This window comes from Mobula birostris, chromosome 9 (assembly GCF_030028105.1).
Source record: "Mobula birostris isolate sMobBir1 chromosome 9, sMobBir1.hap1, whole genome shotgun sequence".
Taxonomy (NCBI): Eukaryota; Metazoa; Chordata; class Chondrichthyes; order Myliobatiformes; family Myliobatidae; genus Mobula; species Mobula birostris.
In genome coordinates, this window is record NC_092378.1 from 149,006,036 (window position 1) to 149,026,199 (window position 20,164).

A 20,164-nucleotide genomic window follows, 5' to 3' on the forward strand; every position below is an offset into this window, starting at 1 on the left:
CCTATGGGCCAAATTGCCCAATTTGGCTCCTATGTCTTATGATCTTACGATTTACATTGGATTCCAATTCTCAGCCTTGTCTTCAAATCCCTTGTAACATGCAAAATGCAGGAGGAACTCAGCAGGTCAGGAAGCATCTATTGTGAGGAATAAACAGTCAATGTTTTGTTTGGACCCTTCATCACCGACACTTCAGATCCTTTTATGGTTTTGCCTTTCCCTCTTTTCATGGTCTCCTCTAGCCCTACATTTCTCAATCCTCCAAAATCTCAGTGCTGCTTCAGTGTTGGCCTCGTTAATTACTCCTCCACTGTCAGCCATGTTGTTGGTCCTAAGCTCTCAAGCTCTCTCAACACCTTTGCCCCTCTTTAAGGTTTTCCTTAAAATGTAATTTATCCTCCGAGTCTTTGTTTCTTTCGCTTAGTATCTCCTTGTGGCTCAGTGTCTGCTTTGTTTCGTGATATTCCTGCAAAGTAACATGACATGTTTAATGATGTTAAAGCTACTCTATAAATCTTACATAAGTAAATAAGCACTGACTCAAGAAAACATTCACTCTGACTAAAATCTTTCTGCATTATAAATTAAGAGAGCAAATGCATTTATACCTAAATGTGGGAGATACTGAGTAACATTTTTATACATCTTTGGATGTTCTGTTTCATTGCTGGTTGTGGGATTCAATTCAGTTCAAGTTTAATTGTCATTCAACCATAATGAGTACTCATGAATACAGCCAAACGAGACAGGGTTACTCTAGGGTCAAAGTGAAAAGCACAGTACCAACAGTCACTCACAGCACAGAGCACACACAAGATAGCAAGCACAAATTCAAACACAGTTACGCAATAAAAGAGTCCACAACTCGCGCCATCAATCCACAACAGAGCCCGGCTCCCTCCGAATGAACACTGGGGGCAGCACTGACTTCAGCCTGGACACTGCGCCACAGTGCCCCCGGTGGAGCATATCAGCCCCGACGACCTCCCCTCATCCCCCAGGCGACACCACACTCATATATATGAAATGTGAATAGAGGCTGATATCCTGTCATCTGTAGTGCTAGCAATCAAAAGATTAATTTTTTTCCATCTAGTTGTCCTATGAGCAGTTTACATCGTTGTACGTCTTGGTTCTCTGGCTAGAGTCAAAGGTAGAGGGACTTTACAGTAGCAGAATGCTGCAAATTATTACCTTTGTAACATATTTGTATGTTATTGGGTATAAAGCACACTGTGCAACGTTGGTAGCAAATAAATTTGTATCTTCAATTTAAATTCTTTCACCTAATTGAATCCAGATTGTTGCTTGCCAGTACATGAGTGCCAATGCAAAGAAGGTATGGCAACAACTCTACTTTCCTAAAATTTGTGCAGATTCAGTATGTCATCTAAAACTTTGACAAACTTGTATAGATACACAGTGGAGAGTGGGTTGTATCATGTCCTGGTATGAAAAACACCATGGTGGAAGAATAGAAAAGCCCACAAAAATTAGTTTCCATCACAGGAAAAGCCCTCCCCACCATTAAGCACATCTACAAGGAATAATGACACAAGAACCCAGCATCGTTCCTCGAGGGCCCCCACCACTCAAACCAAGATCTCTTCTTGCTGCTGATCTTGGGAAGGAGATCCAAGAGCCATAGGTCCCACACCACCAGGTCCCTGAGCCACTGTGGATGACTTCATTCACCTCAACACTGATTTGATTCCACAACCTATGGACTCACTTTCAAGGATTCTACAACCCATCTTCTCAACAGTACTTATTTATTGTTATTTGTATTTGCACAGTTTGTCTTTGTTTGCACACTGGTTGTTTGTCAGTCTTTGTGTGTAGTTTTTCACTGATTGTGTTGTACTTTTGTTCTAATGCGAATGCCTACAAGAAATTAAATCTCAAGGTAGTATACAGTGACATATAACCTCAGCATCCACTTTATTAGCTACACCTGTACACCCTCATTAACACAAATATCTAATCAGCTAACCATGTGGCAGCAACTCAATGCATAAAAGCATGCCGACATGGTCAAGAGGTTCAGTTGTTGTTCAGACCAAATATCAGAATGGAGAAGAAATGTGATCTAAATTACTTAGACCGTGGAATTTGTTGGTGCTAGATGGGGTGGTTTGAATATCTCAGAAACTGCTGATCTCCTGGGATTTTCACGCACATCAGTCCCTCGAGTTTACGGAGAAGTGGGAAAATTAAAAAAAATCCAGTGAACAGCAGTTCTCTGAGCAAAATTGCCTTGTGAATGAGAAAGATCAGAGGAGAATGGCCAGACTGGTTCAAGCTGACAGGAAGGTGACAGTAACTCAAATAACCATGTATTACAGCAGTAGTGTGCAGAAGAGCATCTCTGAGCACACAACACATCGAATCTTGAAATGGGTGGGTTACAGCAGCAGAAGACCACAAACGTACTCAGTGGCCACTTTATTAGATACAGGACGTGCCGAATAAAGTGGCCACTGAGTGTACATACTGTGATAATAGATTTTCTTTGTACTTTAGCTAATAGAAAATAGAGAATAAATAGGTTAATGACTCACAGTAGAAGATAGATTTTTAATAAAATATCTGTTGGATGATACACTTAAGCAATGAATCAGTTCAGAACATATTAGGTTTTTGTATTCAGCTTGTGAGAAATTTCCTATAGGAAGTATTTCAGTAAAGCCCGGCTCCAGTTACTGGCATTGAGTTAACAGACAGCCTTGAGCCACTTGTTAACCATATAAAATGCACAAAAATGCAACTAAGATAATTGGAATTTAGTCTCTTAGCACCGTCTGGAAAAAGGCTGCAGTGCACTTTTTTTTTGATGTGGTTATGGGTAACAATTTGTCATGGGAAACTTGCAAAAACTTCACAGGGCAGTTTTAAGTAACATCAGAAAAATTGCAGGATTTGGTTGAAAGGCCAGCTCTGGTACTTCTGTTTTGTAAACATCACATCCAAAGGAAGATCTAGTATTATTTCTACACCCTTTGGTTCTTAAGGTTACACATTAGTTGATCCGCTGGTTCAAAGCTTCACAGTGCACCTGCTCGGATCTCTAGCAGCTGTAACCAACAACAATCCCTGATTAAACTTCCTATGCCATCTAAAATGTTTTGACCATCTTGCGGTTTCCATAATCTTTGATTTATATTGTAGCATGGCTAACGCTGCAGATTTCAGTGATGTAGAATCACAAAAGTATTGCACAGCAGAGATGCAGGCCATTCAGGCTAACAACTCCATGATCTATCAAGTCTCTTCCTCCCTCTTCTCACCATGTCCCTCTGTGGTGGGGCACCATAGTAGCGCAGAGGTTAGCACAACGCTTTACCGTACCGGTGACCCAGATTCCTAATGCCACCTGTAAGGAGTTTGAACATGCTCTGCATTTCCGAATGGGTTTCTCTGGGTACTCCGGTTTCCTCCCACAGTCCGATAATATACCGATTGATGGGTTAATTGTCCCATGATCAGGCTAGGGTTAAATTGACTGATTGTTGGGCGACATGGCTTCAGCACTGTATCTTGATAAATAAAAATATTTCCTTCACCCATCTTCCCTGTACACCCTTCTCTGTTACTTGAGTTATAGTCATAGAGCGCCACAGCACAGAAACAGATCTTTTGGCCCATCTAGTCCATGCTGACCCAAATCCCGGCTAGTCCCACCCACTCTTACCTGAACCATATTTCTCCACACCTCTTTTTATCCATGCACCTATCCAAACTTCTCTTTGAACTTTACAGTCAAACCCACTTCTACTTCAGCCATTTGGTTCAACTGTCCCCGAGAGAGTGAGTTCCATCTCACTTTTGGGTGATACAGCTCTCTCACACTTCAAAGTAAATTTGTTATCGAAGTACATTTATGTCACCCTACCCAGCCCTGAGATTTATTTCCTTGTGGCCATTCACAGTAAATCCAAGGAACACAGTAGGACCAATGAAAGACCACGCTCAACAGGACAGACAACAACCAATGTGCAAAAAACCCAACAAGCTGTGCACATACAAAAAGAAAGAAAAAAATGCAATAATAATAATAATAATAATAAATAAGCAATAAATATTCAGAATATAAGATGAGTAGTCCGTGAAGGTGAATCCATATGTTGTGGGAACAGTTCAGTGATGGGGCGAGTGAAGTTGAGTGAAATTTCTGAGATTTCCGTTAGATCCCTTGGTGACTTTTTTGGCTCTGATAGCCTTTAGGTATGATCGTCTCTATAGGTGCAAACATTCCCTCACAATCAAGGCCTCCCATTATTTTAAAGACCATTGTTAGGTCATCAGTTGGCCTTGATCTCCAAAGTGGAAAGAGGCGCCTTTACAAGATTGGAATCAGTGGGGTGCTGGAAGAATTAACTTCCATCGGCAGGGCAAATGTTCTGTAGGATGGCCACAGTTTGCAGTCTCTCAGGCTCCACCGGGCTACCACTGGGGTAGCACTTGCTGATTTGTAATAGGACCTGTGCATTGGACCAATAGACAAGGAGCTGGAGGAACCCAGCGAGCCAGGCAGAATCACACAGCGAAGTAAAATAACACAGCGTGGAAACAGGCCCTTCGGCCCAACTTGTCCCTCCTGACTACAGTGTCCTCCCTGCTAGTCCCAGCTGCATGGATTCAGCCCATTGTCCTTCAAGCCCTTTTCCTCCATGTACCTATACAAATGCCTCTTAGCAGTTTATGGCTAATACGAGAGCGCATAATTTTAAGGTGATTGGAGAAAAGTATAGGGGGAATGTCGGGTCGGAGATCGTTTTTTTACATGGAGGGCAGTAGGTGCATTGTCGGTGGGGGGGTGGTTGGGGCAGATTCTTCATTAGGGACATTTAAGAGACTCTTAGACAAGCTCTTAGATGAAATAAAATGAAAGGCTGTGTTGGGGGGGGGAAGGGTTAGATTGATCTTGGAGTAGATGGGGCCTGTACCATGTGCTCTAAATCTCTCCTCTCTTAACTAGTGCCCTCTAATTTTCGACTCCCCCACCATTGGGCAAAGACTATGACTGTCCACCTTATCACCTGTCCAGCTCTTGGCTCTGTCCCTCCCCCTCCTGCCTTCTCCTATCATTTTGGATCTCCTCCTGCCCCTCCCACTTTCAAATCTCTTACTAGCTCTTCCGTTAGTTAGTCCTGACGAAGGGTCTCAGCCTGAAACATCGACTGTACCTCTTCCTACAGATGCTACCTGGCCTGCTGTGTTCACCAGCAACTTTGATGTGTGGTGCTTGAGTTTCCAGCATCTGCAGAATTCCTCGTGTTTGCAGTATCTATACCCCTGATGACTTTATAAACTTCTATGCAATTACTTGTCATTCTCCTCTCCTCCAGTGTGCCCAGCCTCCTCCTGTAACTCAGGCCCTTTAGTGTTGGCAGCATCCTTGTATAATATAAAGATGCCCACAAGAAAATGAATCTCAGGGTAGGACACGGTGACATATACGTACTTTGATAATAAATTTAAGTTGAACTTTGAGATGCATGCAAACGGCATTAATGCTGGTCTATATTGTGTGTGCGTGCGTGTGTGTGTGTGTGTGTATATTAGTTGTACATTGTATGTCTGTGTGCAATCTGAAGTGTGTGTGTGTGTGTGTGTGTCCATATGTGTGCAAGCTCCCTGTTGATGGCAAGTGGGGTCTGTCTCAACTCCTTGCTGATGGATCGAGCAGCAGTCACTGTTCTGGTCATAAACAACCGAGACCAGTGAGAACCAGTCCAAAAAGAGTGGTATGCTTTTGAGTAACTTTACACCATTGTGTAATTCTTCATATTTTTTTCATATTGGAAACTGTTATGCATTCAAAAATATAATGTTACGTGTCTGGATTAAATATGAACAGCAGTGCAAATGAGAACTTTTATTCATAAGTGTATAGATTTGCACAACCAGATCCATGGGCTGACCGGCACAGTCCTCTTCCATTTGATCTGATGCATTTCACTGTATGTTTCAGTGTGCACGTGGCACATAAAGCACATCATTTTCTTTCATGGGAACATATGTTGGAATTCTCCCATCTTTAAAATAACCCCTTTTCCTTTTTAGTTTGTATATGAATGTGTTTATCCAAGCTAAAGACCCTGAACTTCAATAATTTTCTAAAATAAAACACTCAAAATGCTTGAGGAACTCAGCAGGTCAGGTGAGGAATAAAGAGTCAATGTTTCGGGCCAAGACCCTTAATCAGGACCTCCATTTTTCTATCATTCATGTGCCTGTCTAAGAGATTCTTAAATGTTTTTGATGAATCTCCCTGTACCACCAGCTCTGGCAGTGTGTGCCACACATCCACCACTCTCTGTGTAAAGAACCTACTTTTGCCATCCCCTCTATACTTTTCTCCAATCACCATAAAATTATGCCCCCCCCCGCCCCCCATATTAGCCATCTCTGCTCTGGAAAAGAGTTGATGGCTATCCGGTTTACCTATGAATCTATGGTCTTGAACGCCTCTATGGAGTCACCTCTCATCCTCCTTTGCTCCAAAGAGAAAAACCCTGGTTCGCTCCACCTATCTTCATAAGATGTGCTCTCTCATCCAAGCAGCATCCCGGAAATTTTGAGGGAGTTTACTGTTCCTCTAGACTTTTCCGTTCCTAGGCATTGGAGTTTCCATACCTGGCCATGATGCAACCAGTTAGGACACTCTCCACTGTGCCAAATAACCTAATCTGACAAGTTGGAGCTGATGGATAATCCATTAAATATAGAGGCTGGTGGGTTTGCAAAATAAAGATTGTGGGATCTTTATCCTTGTTCTGCCCAGAAGGAAAGGGAATAGATGAGATAAGGTCAAAGGCTCTGTCAAGTATGGTCAAGGGGAAGTCATGGTTCAGGAAGGAGGCCCATATGCTGGGAGGTACCCGTATTGAAAATCATTAGCGTGCCCATAGCTGGAGAAAGTGAATGAAGTTGAAGAAGTTGTAGAATCTGAGAAAAATTGTTCCATGGGAACAGAAAAGTTGTTGTAAGTTAATTAATCACAAGAAGGCTTCTCCAAGTTCCGTGCCTGTTCCATGGTGGGTGAAATTGTGATTGATTAACTAACTGAATGGTTGTTTAGACAACTCGCAGTGATAGGACACTCTGCTTTGTGGAGGGTTGAGTTATGCCATTGAACCTCCCCATTGAGGATGGCTGGGTTATGCTGACATGTTGGAGGCTACCCAGATGTTGCTCACCCAACCTGAGAGAGGGATCATTTTGTAGAGTAATACTTGGTTCATTTCTCTATTGTACATAAGCAGTCCTGTGGTTAATTTGTTCGAGCTGCTACGAGTTCCAGTCTGGAAACATCAATGCAAGTCTTCCGAAGAGTGACAGTGAAACATTGCAGACACTGGAAATGCGCAGCCAGTCAGCATTTGTGCAGATTGAGCACCTTCAACCAATCTGTAACATTAACATGCCTTCCTTCTCCTCGAATGAGTGGCATAGTGGTTAGCTTAATGGTGCCAGTGACCACCGATTGGGGTTCGATTCTTGTCGCTGCCTGTCAGGAATCTGTACATTCTTCCTGTGACTGTGTGCATTTCCTCCGGGTGCTCTGGTTTCCTCCAACATCCCAAAGATGTACGGGTTAGGGGTAGTGAGTTGTGGGCATGCCACGTTGGCGCTGGGAGCATGGTGACACCTAGCCCCCAGCATGACCCTCGTTGATTTGATTTGATACAAACAATGCATTTCACTATATGTTTTGATGTAAGTGACAAATAAAGCTCATTTTTATCTTTGAATGCTGCTGAGTATTTCCAACTGATACTGAAAACAAAACCTCTGCTGTCTTCATAATTTAGCAGCCGCCCTTACTGATCATCTGGAAGGAGGTACAGGGGCCTTAAGTCCCTCACCACTAGGTTCAGGAAGAGTTATTACCCTACAACTATCAGGCTGCTGTACTGGCATGGATAACTTCACTCACCTCAACTCTGAACTGATTACACAACGTAAAGATTTCACTTTCTCTTTCTATTTACTTATTACTTTTTTGTGTATTTGCAAAGTCTGTATTCTTTTGCACATTGGTTGTGTGTCAGTCTTTGTGTGTAGATTTTCATTGATTCGATTGTATTTTTTGTTCTACTGTGAATGCCTGCAAGAAAATGAATCTCAGGGTAGTATACGGTGACATAAACGTACTTTGATAGTAAGTTTACTTTGAGCTTTGAACTTGGAACTTTGAATTACATTGGAGTCACCATTCAAATAGAGCTGCATTTAAATTCTACACTATTATTGTCGGAGTTGATCGTATGCCCTGGACAGAGAGAATAAGAAGTCCAACTGAACAAAATTCAAGAGGCTCGTTAATATATTTCTTTTGTTATTCCACCTTTGAAAAGATGTTTTTAATTGATTGATCCCTAACTACTTCACATCTAACCAAAGGGTTTTAAACTCTCTAATCTGTTTGTTTAGGGTTATTTGGCAAGCCTGTTGAGGATTGGATTCTCAGATCATTGGTTTCACATAAACAGTACTCAAAATGTTCAGGTAGTTCACTGCCAGAGCTGGTTGGCATCCCCAGTTGCTTTGAAATAGGTGTTATATGCTGGAATCAGATTACCTTTAATTCATTTGATCCTAGCAGGGCTCAAATCCAGCTTTGTGTGTGTCTCCTCATGGGATACTGAAGGGAAATGCAAGATTTTTGTTCTGTATGTGCAATGCATTGCCCAGAGGTCAAGTTTTATTAGATCAACAAACACAAAAGGCTGAAGGAATTCAACAGGTCGGGCGGGATCTATGGGAAGGAATAAAGACTCTGTTTCTGGCCGAGACCCTTCTTCAGGACTGAAACGAAAGGGGGAAGATGCCAGAATAAAAAGGTTTGGGGGGAGGGGGAGGAGTACAAGTTGTCAGGTGATAGGTAAGACCAGGGGTTGATGAATTAAGAAGCTGGGAGGTGATTGGTAGAAGAGGTACAAGGCTGAAGAAGAAGGTTGGAGGAGCAACACCTCATGTTCCATCTGGATAGCCTCCAACCTGATGGCATGAACACCGATTTCTCTAACCTCCAGTAATTTCCCCCTCCTCCTTCACCATTCCCCATTCCTGTTTCCCTTGCTCACCTTATCTCCTTATCTGCCCATCGCCTCCCTCTGGTACTGCTCCCACTTCCCTTTCTTTCATGGTCTTCTGTCCTGTCCTATCAGATTCCCCTTTCTCCAGCATTTTATCTCTTTCTCCAATCAACTTCCCTGCTCTTAATTTCACCGCCTTCCCCTACCCCTCTCCTGGTTTCACCTATCACCTTCCACCTTGTACCTCTTCCTCCCACCCCCCCCAACCTTCTTACTCTGACTTCTCTTTCTTTCCAGTGCTGACGAAGGGTCTTGGCCCGAAACTTGACTGTTTACTCTTTTCCTCCTTCTCCAGAAACACAAGAACATCTGCAGATGCCGGAAATCTGGAGCAACACACACAAAATGCTGGAGGAGCTCAGGGTAGAACATAGCAGGACAGCAATAGGGGGAAAGATTGTTAACGACACTTGAGAGGAATAAACTCACTGTTTCGAGCCAAAGCCCTTCATCAGGACTGGGAAGAAGACAGAATAAAAAAGTGAGGGCGGGGTAAGAGTACAAGCTGGCAGGTGATAGGGGAGACCAGGTGAGGGGTGATGAAGTGAGAAGTTGGAAGGTGATGGGTGGAAGATGTAAAGAGCTGAAGAAGAAGGAAGCCAGTTAGAGATGAGAGTGGACCACGGGCGAATAAGAAGAAGGAGGGTTACCAATGGGAGGTGTTGGGCAGGTGAGAAAGAGGGAAGCAGTAACAGGGGCGCCAGAATAGAAGAAGAGTGGTGGGGTGGGGGAGTGAGGTTACCGGAAGTTAGAGAAACTGATGCTCATAGCATCAAGTTGGAGGAATATGAAGTGTTGCTCTTCCAACCTGAAAGTGGCTTCATTGTGGCTGTAAAGGAGGCCATGGAGTGACGTGTCAGAATGGGAATCGGGGGGGGCGGGGGCGCGGCGGTCAAATTATCCATCGCGAGAACCTGCTTTTTATGGCAAATGGATCATAACTGTAAATCGCAAATGCATGATAATGAATGATAAGTAGTTTTTCAAACTCTGAATGACTTGAGTGTTCTTTTTCTCTGTGAGTGCAATTATTAGTGCAGAATTAGACTATTAACCCTCTGTGTTGACTTGCAGGTGGCAAAAGTGGAATATATAAGACACAAACCAAGATTAAAGGAGGTTATAGTGAGGTTAGAAGAGCACCTGGAATGTACGTGCACAGCTCTACAGTCCAATTTCGAGTACAGAGAACATGAAGGTACTTTTCTGAGGCCTGTTCTGTTTGTCTGAAATATGTCGTTCCATTCAAATGTTAAAATTTCTGTTCTTGTTAATCTGCATTAATAAAACAGTCATTTGCAGTCTCTTCAGCAGTTTATAAGGTTTTAAATTCAATTGTAGGGTTGCCACCACCAGCTGAGTTTTTAGGGATAAATTCAGTTCGTGGAAATTCTCCTCGGAATCGGAATCAGGTTTAATATCACTGGCATATGTTGTGAATGCACATTTACAGTGGTGTGCGCAGAAAATTAATTCCCATTGAATGTAGGGAGCAGACACTTAGGGGCAGAATACTAATAAACTGAGCATTTCCAGCCCCCGCCATACACTCAGTGGCCATTTTATTAGGTACAACTGTACACCTGCTGGTTAATGCAAATATTTAATCAGCCAATCATGTGGCAGCACTTCAATGCATAAAAGCATGCAGAGGTCAAGAGGTTCATCTATTGTTCAGACCAAATTTCAGAATGGGAATGAAATATGATCTAAGTGACTTTGACTATGGAATGATTGTTGGTGCCAGACAGGGTGATCTGAATATCTCCGAAAATGCCGAAAATATCTCCGAAAATTTTCATGCACGGCAGTCTCTGGAGTTTACAGAGAATGGTGCAAAAAGTTTTAAAAAAATATTCATCCAGTGAGTGGCAGTTCTGTGAGTGAAAATACCTTGTTAATGAGAGAGATCAGAGGAGAATGGTTAGACTGGTTCAAGCTGACAGGAAGACGACAGCAACTCAAGTAGTTATGTGTTACAACAGAAGAACATCTCTGAACACACATGTCGAACCTTGTAGCAGAAGACCACACCAGGTTGCACTCCTTACCTAATAAAGTGGCCACTGAGTGTAATCCCCTTCGACAAGCTTAAGGAGAAAGTTGGGGTTGAAGTTCTTCCCCGTGATAGAAAAAGCAAGTACTCACTTGTTTGTAAACTCTTTCTCCTCAATCTACTTAATTTTGTTGAAGCCATTTCCTATTGTTAATATTTGAAGTGTCAGGCTTCTTAGCATCCACAATGCAGGTGGGTGTGCTAGAGTAAGGACATTTGGCAAGCAGAGACCCCTGTTGGCTTCCATTATTTAATCCCGGTTTTCAGCTTCTTTTCTGTTAATTCCTATGTTTCGTTGAACAGAGATGCAGTGAATTACACGTTCCCCAAGTTTACAATTTTTTTTTCCGAGTTCACTTTAAGTTCAAGTTTTAACACTGTTTGGGTGGTGGGGTGGAGATGTGTCTCTACCAAAGGAGGTGTAAGGTGCTTCTTCCCTCCGCTGGCCTCCAGGTCACCCTTGGGCAAAGTGTAGCACCTGCTTGCCTCCCTCGCCCCGATCAGGGTCACGTGAAGCCATGAGTGCAGGTGGTAAATGGTCTTCTGAGCAGCTGGTGTGTATCACAGGTCCTGGTTGTGCAACCACTGAGGCCAGCCAGACAATCTCTGATGAGTATTGATAATGGCTGGTGGGTGGGGATGGCCACCTGTATTGTAAAGACATTACCCAGAAGAAAGCAATGGCAAGCCCCTTCTGTAGAAAAATTTGCCAAGAACAATCATGGTCATGAGACTATGATCGTCTACATCACATGACATGGCACAAAATGAAGATGATGATGATAACTTCTTAAAAATCCAATAACTTCACTTGAACAGCATAATTAAAAGAGAAATATTAGAAAACTGCATAATAATTTGCACTTTTTAATTAGGCAACTCAGTCTTGCAGTGAGATTCCCTTATTCAACTTATTCTTAATGGAGGGAATCATCACTCCAATTAAGTAGTTTGGTTTCAGAGGTGGTAACCCTGTTTATTGATTGTTAGAGTAGTGTTATCGAACTGCTGAACTAGTAAGGTTGTGATCCGTGTTTAGTTAGTGGCTGCTCCAGTACTTGCTGAGGTCTTGTTAAATTCCAACACAAGTGCATTTCCTTAGGCCCTATCACCAAACCAAAGCGTTTTAGAGGAAGAAATAGTGAAAAAATAAAAAAACGGAGGCGTAAAAAGTTAATACTCTCACCTGACAAGGATGTGTTACCAACATAAAAGCTCTGGGATCCATTCAGGTAGGACTCGTTTAGGTGGCGGACTGATTTCAGCCACTGTACTTCATGAGAAAAAAAAAATGATTAGATGCTATAATTTTAACACAATCACGTTCCAAATCTTAGCACGCCTTGGCTTGAGAGTGGGTAGAAATTATTATTTGATTGGCTCATCTGATTCTGCCCCTTGGGTAGATACTGATCACCGCTGGACATTTCAGTCTTTCACTGCTTATTTTCCTCTGCACTGATGTGAAAAGGCACATATCTGCACATTTCTAACCTGGCTTACTTTCCTTGCCCTGATGCTGATTGTTGTCCTTTGATTTATTGCAATGACGGGCGGGGAAATTGATTTATCTTTTGTGAGATGTCTTTTAATGGTGTTAATTCGTAAAATAAATGAAAGGTGCGTAGCAGTAACCGTCTTGACTCGATAGGAAATAAGATTGAAAGATATGTTAACTTCAATAATTTGAATCCGTCTTCACAGAGGAGCTAACTTCAAATAGAGGGGGAATAAAGTGTTAGAGAAAGTCATGAGGTTAAAGACAGACAAGTCCCGGGAATGAAAGGGTTAATGTATGAGAAGCATTTGATGGCTCTGGGCCTGTACTTGCTGGTGTTTAGAAGAATGAGGGGGCAATCTCACTGGAAGTTATTGAATATTGGAAGTCCTTGATCGAGTGGTGAGTGGCGAGATGGTAATATATCCCTGCCAAAGGAGGTGTAAGGTGTTGGTGTTCCTTCCCTCCGCTAGCCTGCTGGTCAGCCTTGGGCAAGGTGTAGCACCTGCTTATCCCACGCCCCACCCTTGATCAGGGGGCCATGTGAAGCCATGGGAGCAGGTGGTGGATGGTCGTATGAGCAGCTGGTACATGTCGGAAGACCTGGTTATGCAACCACTGACGCCAGGCAATCTCTGCAGAGTATTGAAAATGGCTGGGGTCACCAGTCTTGTAAAGACACAGCCCAGAAGAAGGCAATGGCAAACCACTTCTGCAGAAAAATTTACCAAGAACAATCACGGTCACAGAAAGAGCATAATCACCTGCGTCATACGACACGGCACGTGAGGATGATGATGAGAGGAGGGCAAATGTAGAGAGGGTATTTCCAGTAGATGGATAAATAATTTAAAGATCACGTATACATGGAAGCATCAAAACATTCAGTGAAATGCATTGTTTGCGTCAATGACCAGCATAGTCCGGAGATTGTGCTGGCGGGGGGCAGCCCACAAGTGTCGCTGTGCTTATGGCGCCAAATAACATGCAACAACTTACAGACCCTGGCCGGTGCATCTTGGGAGGGTGGGAGGAGGCTGAAGCACCCAGAGGAAATCCGTACGGTCACAGGGAACACGTACAAACTCCTTGCAGACAGCAGCAGGAATTGAACCAGGTTTGCTGGCATTGTAAAGCCCCTTATGCCAACCACTAAACTACCCTTATGTAAAATTATGAGAGGGGTGGGATAGGGTAGAATAAGGTGGAACTGTTGTCCATTCCAGAAATGAATAAAACCCGAGGACAGAATTGTATTTGTTTATTTATTGAGTTAGAGCGTGGAATAGGGCTTCCAGTCCTTCGAGCCACGCCGCCCAGCAGCCCCCGGTTTAACCCTAGCTAATCATGGGACAGTTTACAATGACCAATTGCCATGCTAACCCACATGTCTTTGGACGGTGGGAGGAAACTGGAGCACCTGGAGAAACCCAGCGGTCATGGGGAGAATGCACAAACTCCTTTCAGGCAGCGGCAGTGGACAGTGGCCTGAGAGATGAGTTTGAATCCCACCAGAATGAACGCGAACGTGTCAGCTAGAGTCCCTGATGTTAACCTGCAGCTGAATGTGCTTCCCAACACTTAACTTACCCAGAGTGTCAGCAGGGCACGGCTGGAGATTGCTGCAACCCTTCTGCGGCCCTCAGCAAGGGGAAAGCGGAAATTAGGCAGGATTCCATCCCCGATCGCTCTGCCAAGACTCCTAGTGGAAAGTACGGTTGGCCGTTGGGTGTGAACTACATTGGATTCAGCTGAATAACGACCCCTTTGATGGGTTAACAAAGAGCTGCCAGTTCCTGTTGAAATGTACCCCATCATGAATCTCGCCTTTGGGAGAGTTATTTGGAGAGGCCGAAAGATTTAGATAGAGATCTGAGGAATCTCTCTGACTCAGCTACACAGCGGCATTGCTTGAATAGCTAGCTGCAATAAGTATTATTGTGGACTAAAGCAGGTTTCAAATTATATAGCCTTTCAACCAGTGTTTGAACAGTGGTTTACCAATTCATAAAATGCTGGAGGAACTTAGCAGGTCAGGCAGCACCTATGGAGGGGATAAATGATCAATGTTTCAGGCTGAGCTGAAGGCTGAAAAGAAAGAGGGTAAAAGTCAGACTAAGAAGGTAGGGAGAGGGGAAGGGGTGTAAGCTGGTAGATGATAGGTGAGACCAGGTGAGGGGGAAGGTAGGTGGGTGGTGGAGGTGGATTGAAGTAAGAAGCTGGGAGGTGATAGGTGGAAGAAGTAAAGGGCTGAAGAGGAAGGAATCTGATAGGAGAGGAGAGTGGACCATAGGAGAATGGGAAGAAGGAGGGGAACCAGTGGGGGAGGGGTGACAAGCAGGGGAGGAGAAGAGGAGGGATGAGAGAGGAACCAGAATGGGGAATGGAAAAGGATTATGAGGGAGGGGAGAGAAATTACCGGGAGTTAGAGAAACCAATGTTTATGCCATCAGGTTGAAAGCTACCCAGACAGAAAATGAGGTGTCGCTCCTCCAACCTGGAAGTGGCCTCATCGTGGCAATAGAGGTGGCCATGGACCATTGGAATGGGAATGGGAAGTTGAACTGAAATGAGTGGCCACTGGAAAATCATGCCTCTTGCAGTGGACAGCGTGAAGGTGCTCGACAAAACGGTCCCACAGTTTGTGTCAGGTGAAGGGTCTTGGCCCAAAGTAGTGACTGATTATTTTTCTCCATAGACGCCGTCTAGTTTGCTGAGCTCTCCCAGCATTTGGTGTGTGTTGCTCAATGTTTCTGGCATCTGCAGAATCTTTAGTATCTGATCCGTTAATAACATGTTGTTGTGTCTGCAATCACAGTTTTCCTTGACTGTAAAGTTTGCACATGTACACTTACAGGAGCAAGATGCTAAAAAATATACCCGGCATCACAAACACTTAACACAGCCACGTCTCTTTGCTTGCGATATGCCACCATGCATGCTAAGTTGGAAGTTCGTTTAATGGAAGAGCTTGTCATTTGATTGAATTCCAGTTAATCCTTTTTGTTTCTTCTCTTGCAGATGTGAGGTGAAATTAAGCTAATCGAGGACTTGTAATGGAGGGCAAAGGACAAACACCCTTTCGTTACATTCCAAAGCCTGTACCCCAAAGGTGCTTTTATTTAGACTGTTTCCCTTCTGCCCTCAACAAAATTCTCTCCCTGGCAAACTGAAAATGGACAACTTTAAAAAAAAATGACTGAGGTAACAAAGAGTATGAACGCAGACTGGGTTTGCGTGGTAAACTGATGCAACTCGGCATCTTGTCTCTGTCTTTTTTGAAATACATTAAAAAGAAACGAAATAAAAAAGGCATTCATAAGAGTGCAAAGATTATTGGAAATGCTGCTGAAAGGTTACGGTTTCAAGTGAACGATGGATATATAATGAAGAACTTCTATAATGGTGCTGTTAATTGAAAGGCTGTTAATTTGATGCCTCAAAGGAACAGATGAACGAGAGGCACAGCGCTGATAAGAACTATCCAAACTCAACTTCCTTATCAGAGCCATCCATAGGACTGTGGAGCGACCTTGCACAGTGTTCTGATTCTTTTGAACTACGCGGTTCCTTCTGAGGGTGGGGTGGCAGCCTTGAAGACGGATGTTAAGAGATCACGAACGCACCATTAGGTGTATATTAAGCTTGCTTCTACTGTACTCTCTTTATTGTTTTATTATTCAGTGGACTACTTGTATATTTTATTGCATTTATGAGACTGCAGGCTACAACTTTGCAGTATATTGTTGATTTGTTTTACTGGAAGAATATGATCTTTAACCTAAGACGTTCAGAAAATTTGTAAAAAAATTTTTTCCAAAAACTCTCTTTGGTTCAATATTTCCTTTTATCTCCGTTCTTCCTACTTTCTAATTTAAATCATTTCAAGTAAAATTATTTTGCATTAATAAATGATACAAAAAAACAAGTTATCTCTGGTCCTATATAGTGCAAAATGTTATTTTGGTATTATTTTGTCATTCAGTAAAACTATATGATTTTCATTTTTTAAAAGGAAAAATATTTTTTAGCTTTTATTTCACACGTGTACCTACACTCAGTGGCCACTTTATTTGCTGCAGGGGTGGAACTTGGTGTGATTTTCTGCTGCTGTAGCCTATTCACTTCAAAATTTGACATGTTGTGTGTTTAAAGATTCTCCTCTGCACACCTCTGGAATAACGTGTGGTTATTTGAGTTACGATTGCCTTCCAGTCAGATTGAACCAGACTGGCCATTCCCCTCTGTCCTCTCCCATTAACAAGGAATTTTCATCGATAGAACTGCCACTCACTGGATGCTTTTTGTTTCTTCATAAACTCTAGAGACTGTTGTGCGTGCAAATCCCAGGAGGCAAGCAGTTTCTGAGATACTCAAGCCGCCCTGTCTGGCACCAACAATCGTTCCATGGTCAAAGTTATTTAGGTGACGTTGCTTCCCCATTCTGATGTTTGGTCTGAACAGCAAATGGACCTCTTGACCGTGTCTGCATGCTTTTATGCATTGAGTTACTATAGCATGATTAGCTGATTAGACATTTGCATTACTGAGAAGGTATATCTGATAAAGTTCCCACTGAGTGTATGTGAAGTAGTTAAGAGTATCTGTTGCATTGATCACTCTAACTTTATGAATCATAAACTCTACGAGGAGCCTGATTTTTTTAAAAATATGTGGTCACAACAATAATTAAAACTCCTGAATATACTCAAGAAAGTGATGTCTACGAATTGGTGATGTGATTTAAAAAGATACTGTTCTCATTGTAAGGTCTTGTATTTTTTAAAAGCAAAGCAAAGTCAAAATGCCCTCTGAAAGAAATCATTTTTATGATCAACCTCTATGCCAGTCTAAGGAATACATCATGTGCCTAGCTAAGGGTGACCTAAGTGTCTAATGTATCTCCGCCTACCACTACCCCTGGCTCCACGTTGCACGTACCCACCACTCTCTGTGGGGGAAGAAACCTACCTCTGACATCTCCACTGTACTTTACTCCAACCACTGTAACGTTATGTGGCTGGCTGGTGGTGTGGTGGCATCCGTACCGGACTTCGAGACGAGTGGTCCTGGGTTCAAATCCGGCCGGCTCCCTGCACGCTTTCCATCCATGTCGGGTTGAGCATCGAGCAAGCAACCCGGCAGTCATAAACAGACAAATATTAAAAGAAGTGGCAAAGTTTCCGCTCGATGCACCACAAGGCGCAGAAAGGAACAACAAACTTTAAAATTATGCCTCCAGTATTAGCCTTTTCTGCCCTGGGAAAAATTCTCTGGCTGTCCACTCTATCAGTGCTTCTTATCATCTCATACACCTCTGTCAGGTCTCTTCTCATCCCCCTTCTGCAAAGAGAAAAGCCCTAGCTCACTCAACCCATCTGTTATGAAATTTGTTGTTTTGTGCCAGCAATATCAGTCCCCATGTATCAGCTCTTTCTGCTCTGGAAAAAAAAAACGTGGTTGGCTATCTAAAGGAATCTTTAAAAAGTTCAAACAGTCTTCAAAATTTGAGCAGAACCTACAATAATTGACTTGGTAATAATCTGGGTAATCCTGATGACCTGAAGTTGTTTATTTCTTTCCATAGATGCTGTCTGATTTGCTGAGTTCCTCCAGCACTCTGTGTGTGTGAGTGTGTGTGTGTGTTACTCTAGATCAGGGGTTCCTAACCTGATATCCACAGACCCTCAGTTAATAGTAGGGATCCTTGGCAGAAAAAAGGTGGGGAACCTTTGCTCAGTGTATTTTTGTGTTGATAATTGACTTGGTATTCAGATTTGCTTTGTATAGAGCATTAGTCCACCAGAGTAATGAGGACTCTGGAGCAAGTGGCAGCAATTATTTTAAATTCAAGCATGTTTAGGTAATTGGTTTCTCGGGATACTTCAGTCACTGCCTTGTGGTTAATAATTACACTGTGTTTTAACACCTGTTCCTGAGCATTGAACTATAGTTGAGCTCTGCCAGGTCTAAGGTCAAATATCAGTTTCTATTTGGGAAGCGTATCTATTGACCTCTCCGCTATGCCAGAAAGCTGCATGTTAATGTCGCACAGCGACAGCCAGATGGGGATACCTGAGCTGGCTATGTGAATTGCTTGCCCTCCTGGGGTAAGCAGTTCAAGAGGCAGGAACTTGCATTGTTGCTCACTGACTCCATCTCACAACACGCGCAGTTCGACAACTTTGAGATTGCATTTGTTCCATAGAAAGGCACATCTTCTGTCATGCACTGCTCAATCCTCCTCAATATTTACACAGAACGGGAAAAAACAGGAAGATTATTGACCGCATTTTAGTTGAACACCTGTTGTAGATTCTATACCATGAGCACTCCCATTCTCCCAATCAATAAACTTATGCAGATAACACCCAATTGTATATCTTGGTTCAACCTGATGGTGATAAATCCCTGCCTTCTCTGACTTCTGGTGTGTATGGAATAAGCAAATGAATGAGCAATGATTTCCTAAAACTAAATGAATATAAAACTGAAGTACATTTGGTTGGTCCCAAATCCAAAAGAGACAAAGCTTCTTGGTAACCTTGGGAGTTTGGCTCCCTTTGTAAAATCACAATTAACTAGCCTGGATGTTATTCTTGATTCAGATTTGAATTTCAAATCCCACATAATATAAGTGGCCAGAGTAGCATTTCTACACTTGAGGAATATTGCCAAGGTCTATTCGTTTTGTCACGTAATGATGCTGAAAAATTGATTCACGTCAAATAGACTAGATTTCTGCAAAGCAACTTTTATTGGCCTTCTATTGACAAACTTCAAATCATTCAGAATGCCACTTCTAGACTTTTAACTAAAACCAGAATGAGGGAGCATATTACTCCCGACCTAGCTTCTCTGCATTGGCTTCCTGTATCCTTTAGGATTGATTTTAAAGTTCTCTTGCTCATTTTTAAAGCTTGCAATGGTCTGGGACCAGAGTACATCACAGAATCATTTTCGTTTTATAATCCTGCTCGAGGTCTCAGGGTCTCCTTCCGCTGGTCTCATAAATTTAAACAACCTCCCTCAAACAATTGCTGGCAAGTCAGCTTTTTTTTTTGAACTAGACTCCTAAACTGTGGAATTCAATAAATAAAGACTATAAAGGATGCAGACTCAGTTGATACTTTTAAACACCAGCTCAAAGCCTATTTATTTAACTTTGTTTTTAATTAATATTTTTTTGTCTTTTATTTTCATGTTTATTTCTTATTTTATTTTAATGTTTGTACTTATATCCTTTGAAGTACATCACCTGTATGAAACGCGCTCTATAAATAAAGTTATTATTATTATTATTATTATTCTGTTCAATGAAACTTGGCAAGAGTGTCTATCCAGAAGGCATTCCTAACGAAGGCCTCCTTCGTGATATCTTCACACAGCCACCATTGTCAGTGGTCAACTCTCTTCGGACAATCGAATTAGCAGCACTGGAGCCTAGTGGTTTGTGTAACGCTATTACAGTATCAGCGACACTAGTTCAATTCTGCTGCTGACTGT

General features: G+C 42.6%; 1 protein-coding gene across 1 annotated transcript in view; it reads left to right on the forward strand.

Moving 5' to 3' along the window:
* LOC140202453 (platelet-derived growth factor subunit A-like) overlaps positions 1–19,872 on the forward strand; it is a 78,187-nt gene extending 58,315 nt beyond the window's left edge. The window contains exons 6-8 of the mRNA XM_072267318.1: positions 10,179–10,302; positions 12,263–12,392; positions 15,680–19,872. Coding sequence (XP_072123419.1) covers positions 10,179–10,302; positions 12,263–12,372 — 234 coding nt within the window. The 3' untranslated portion in view covers positions 12,373–12,392; positions 15,680–19,872. The remainder of the gene's footprint in view (positions 1–10,178; positions 10,303–12,262; positions 12,393–15,679) is intronic.
* The last annotated feature ends 292 nt before the right edge of the window (positions 19,873–20,164 follow it).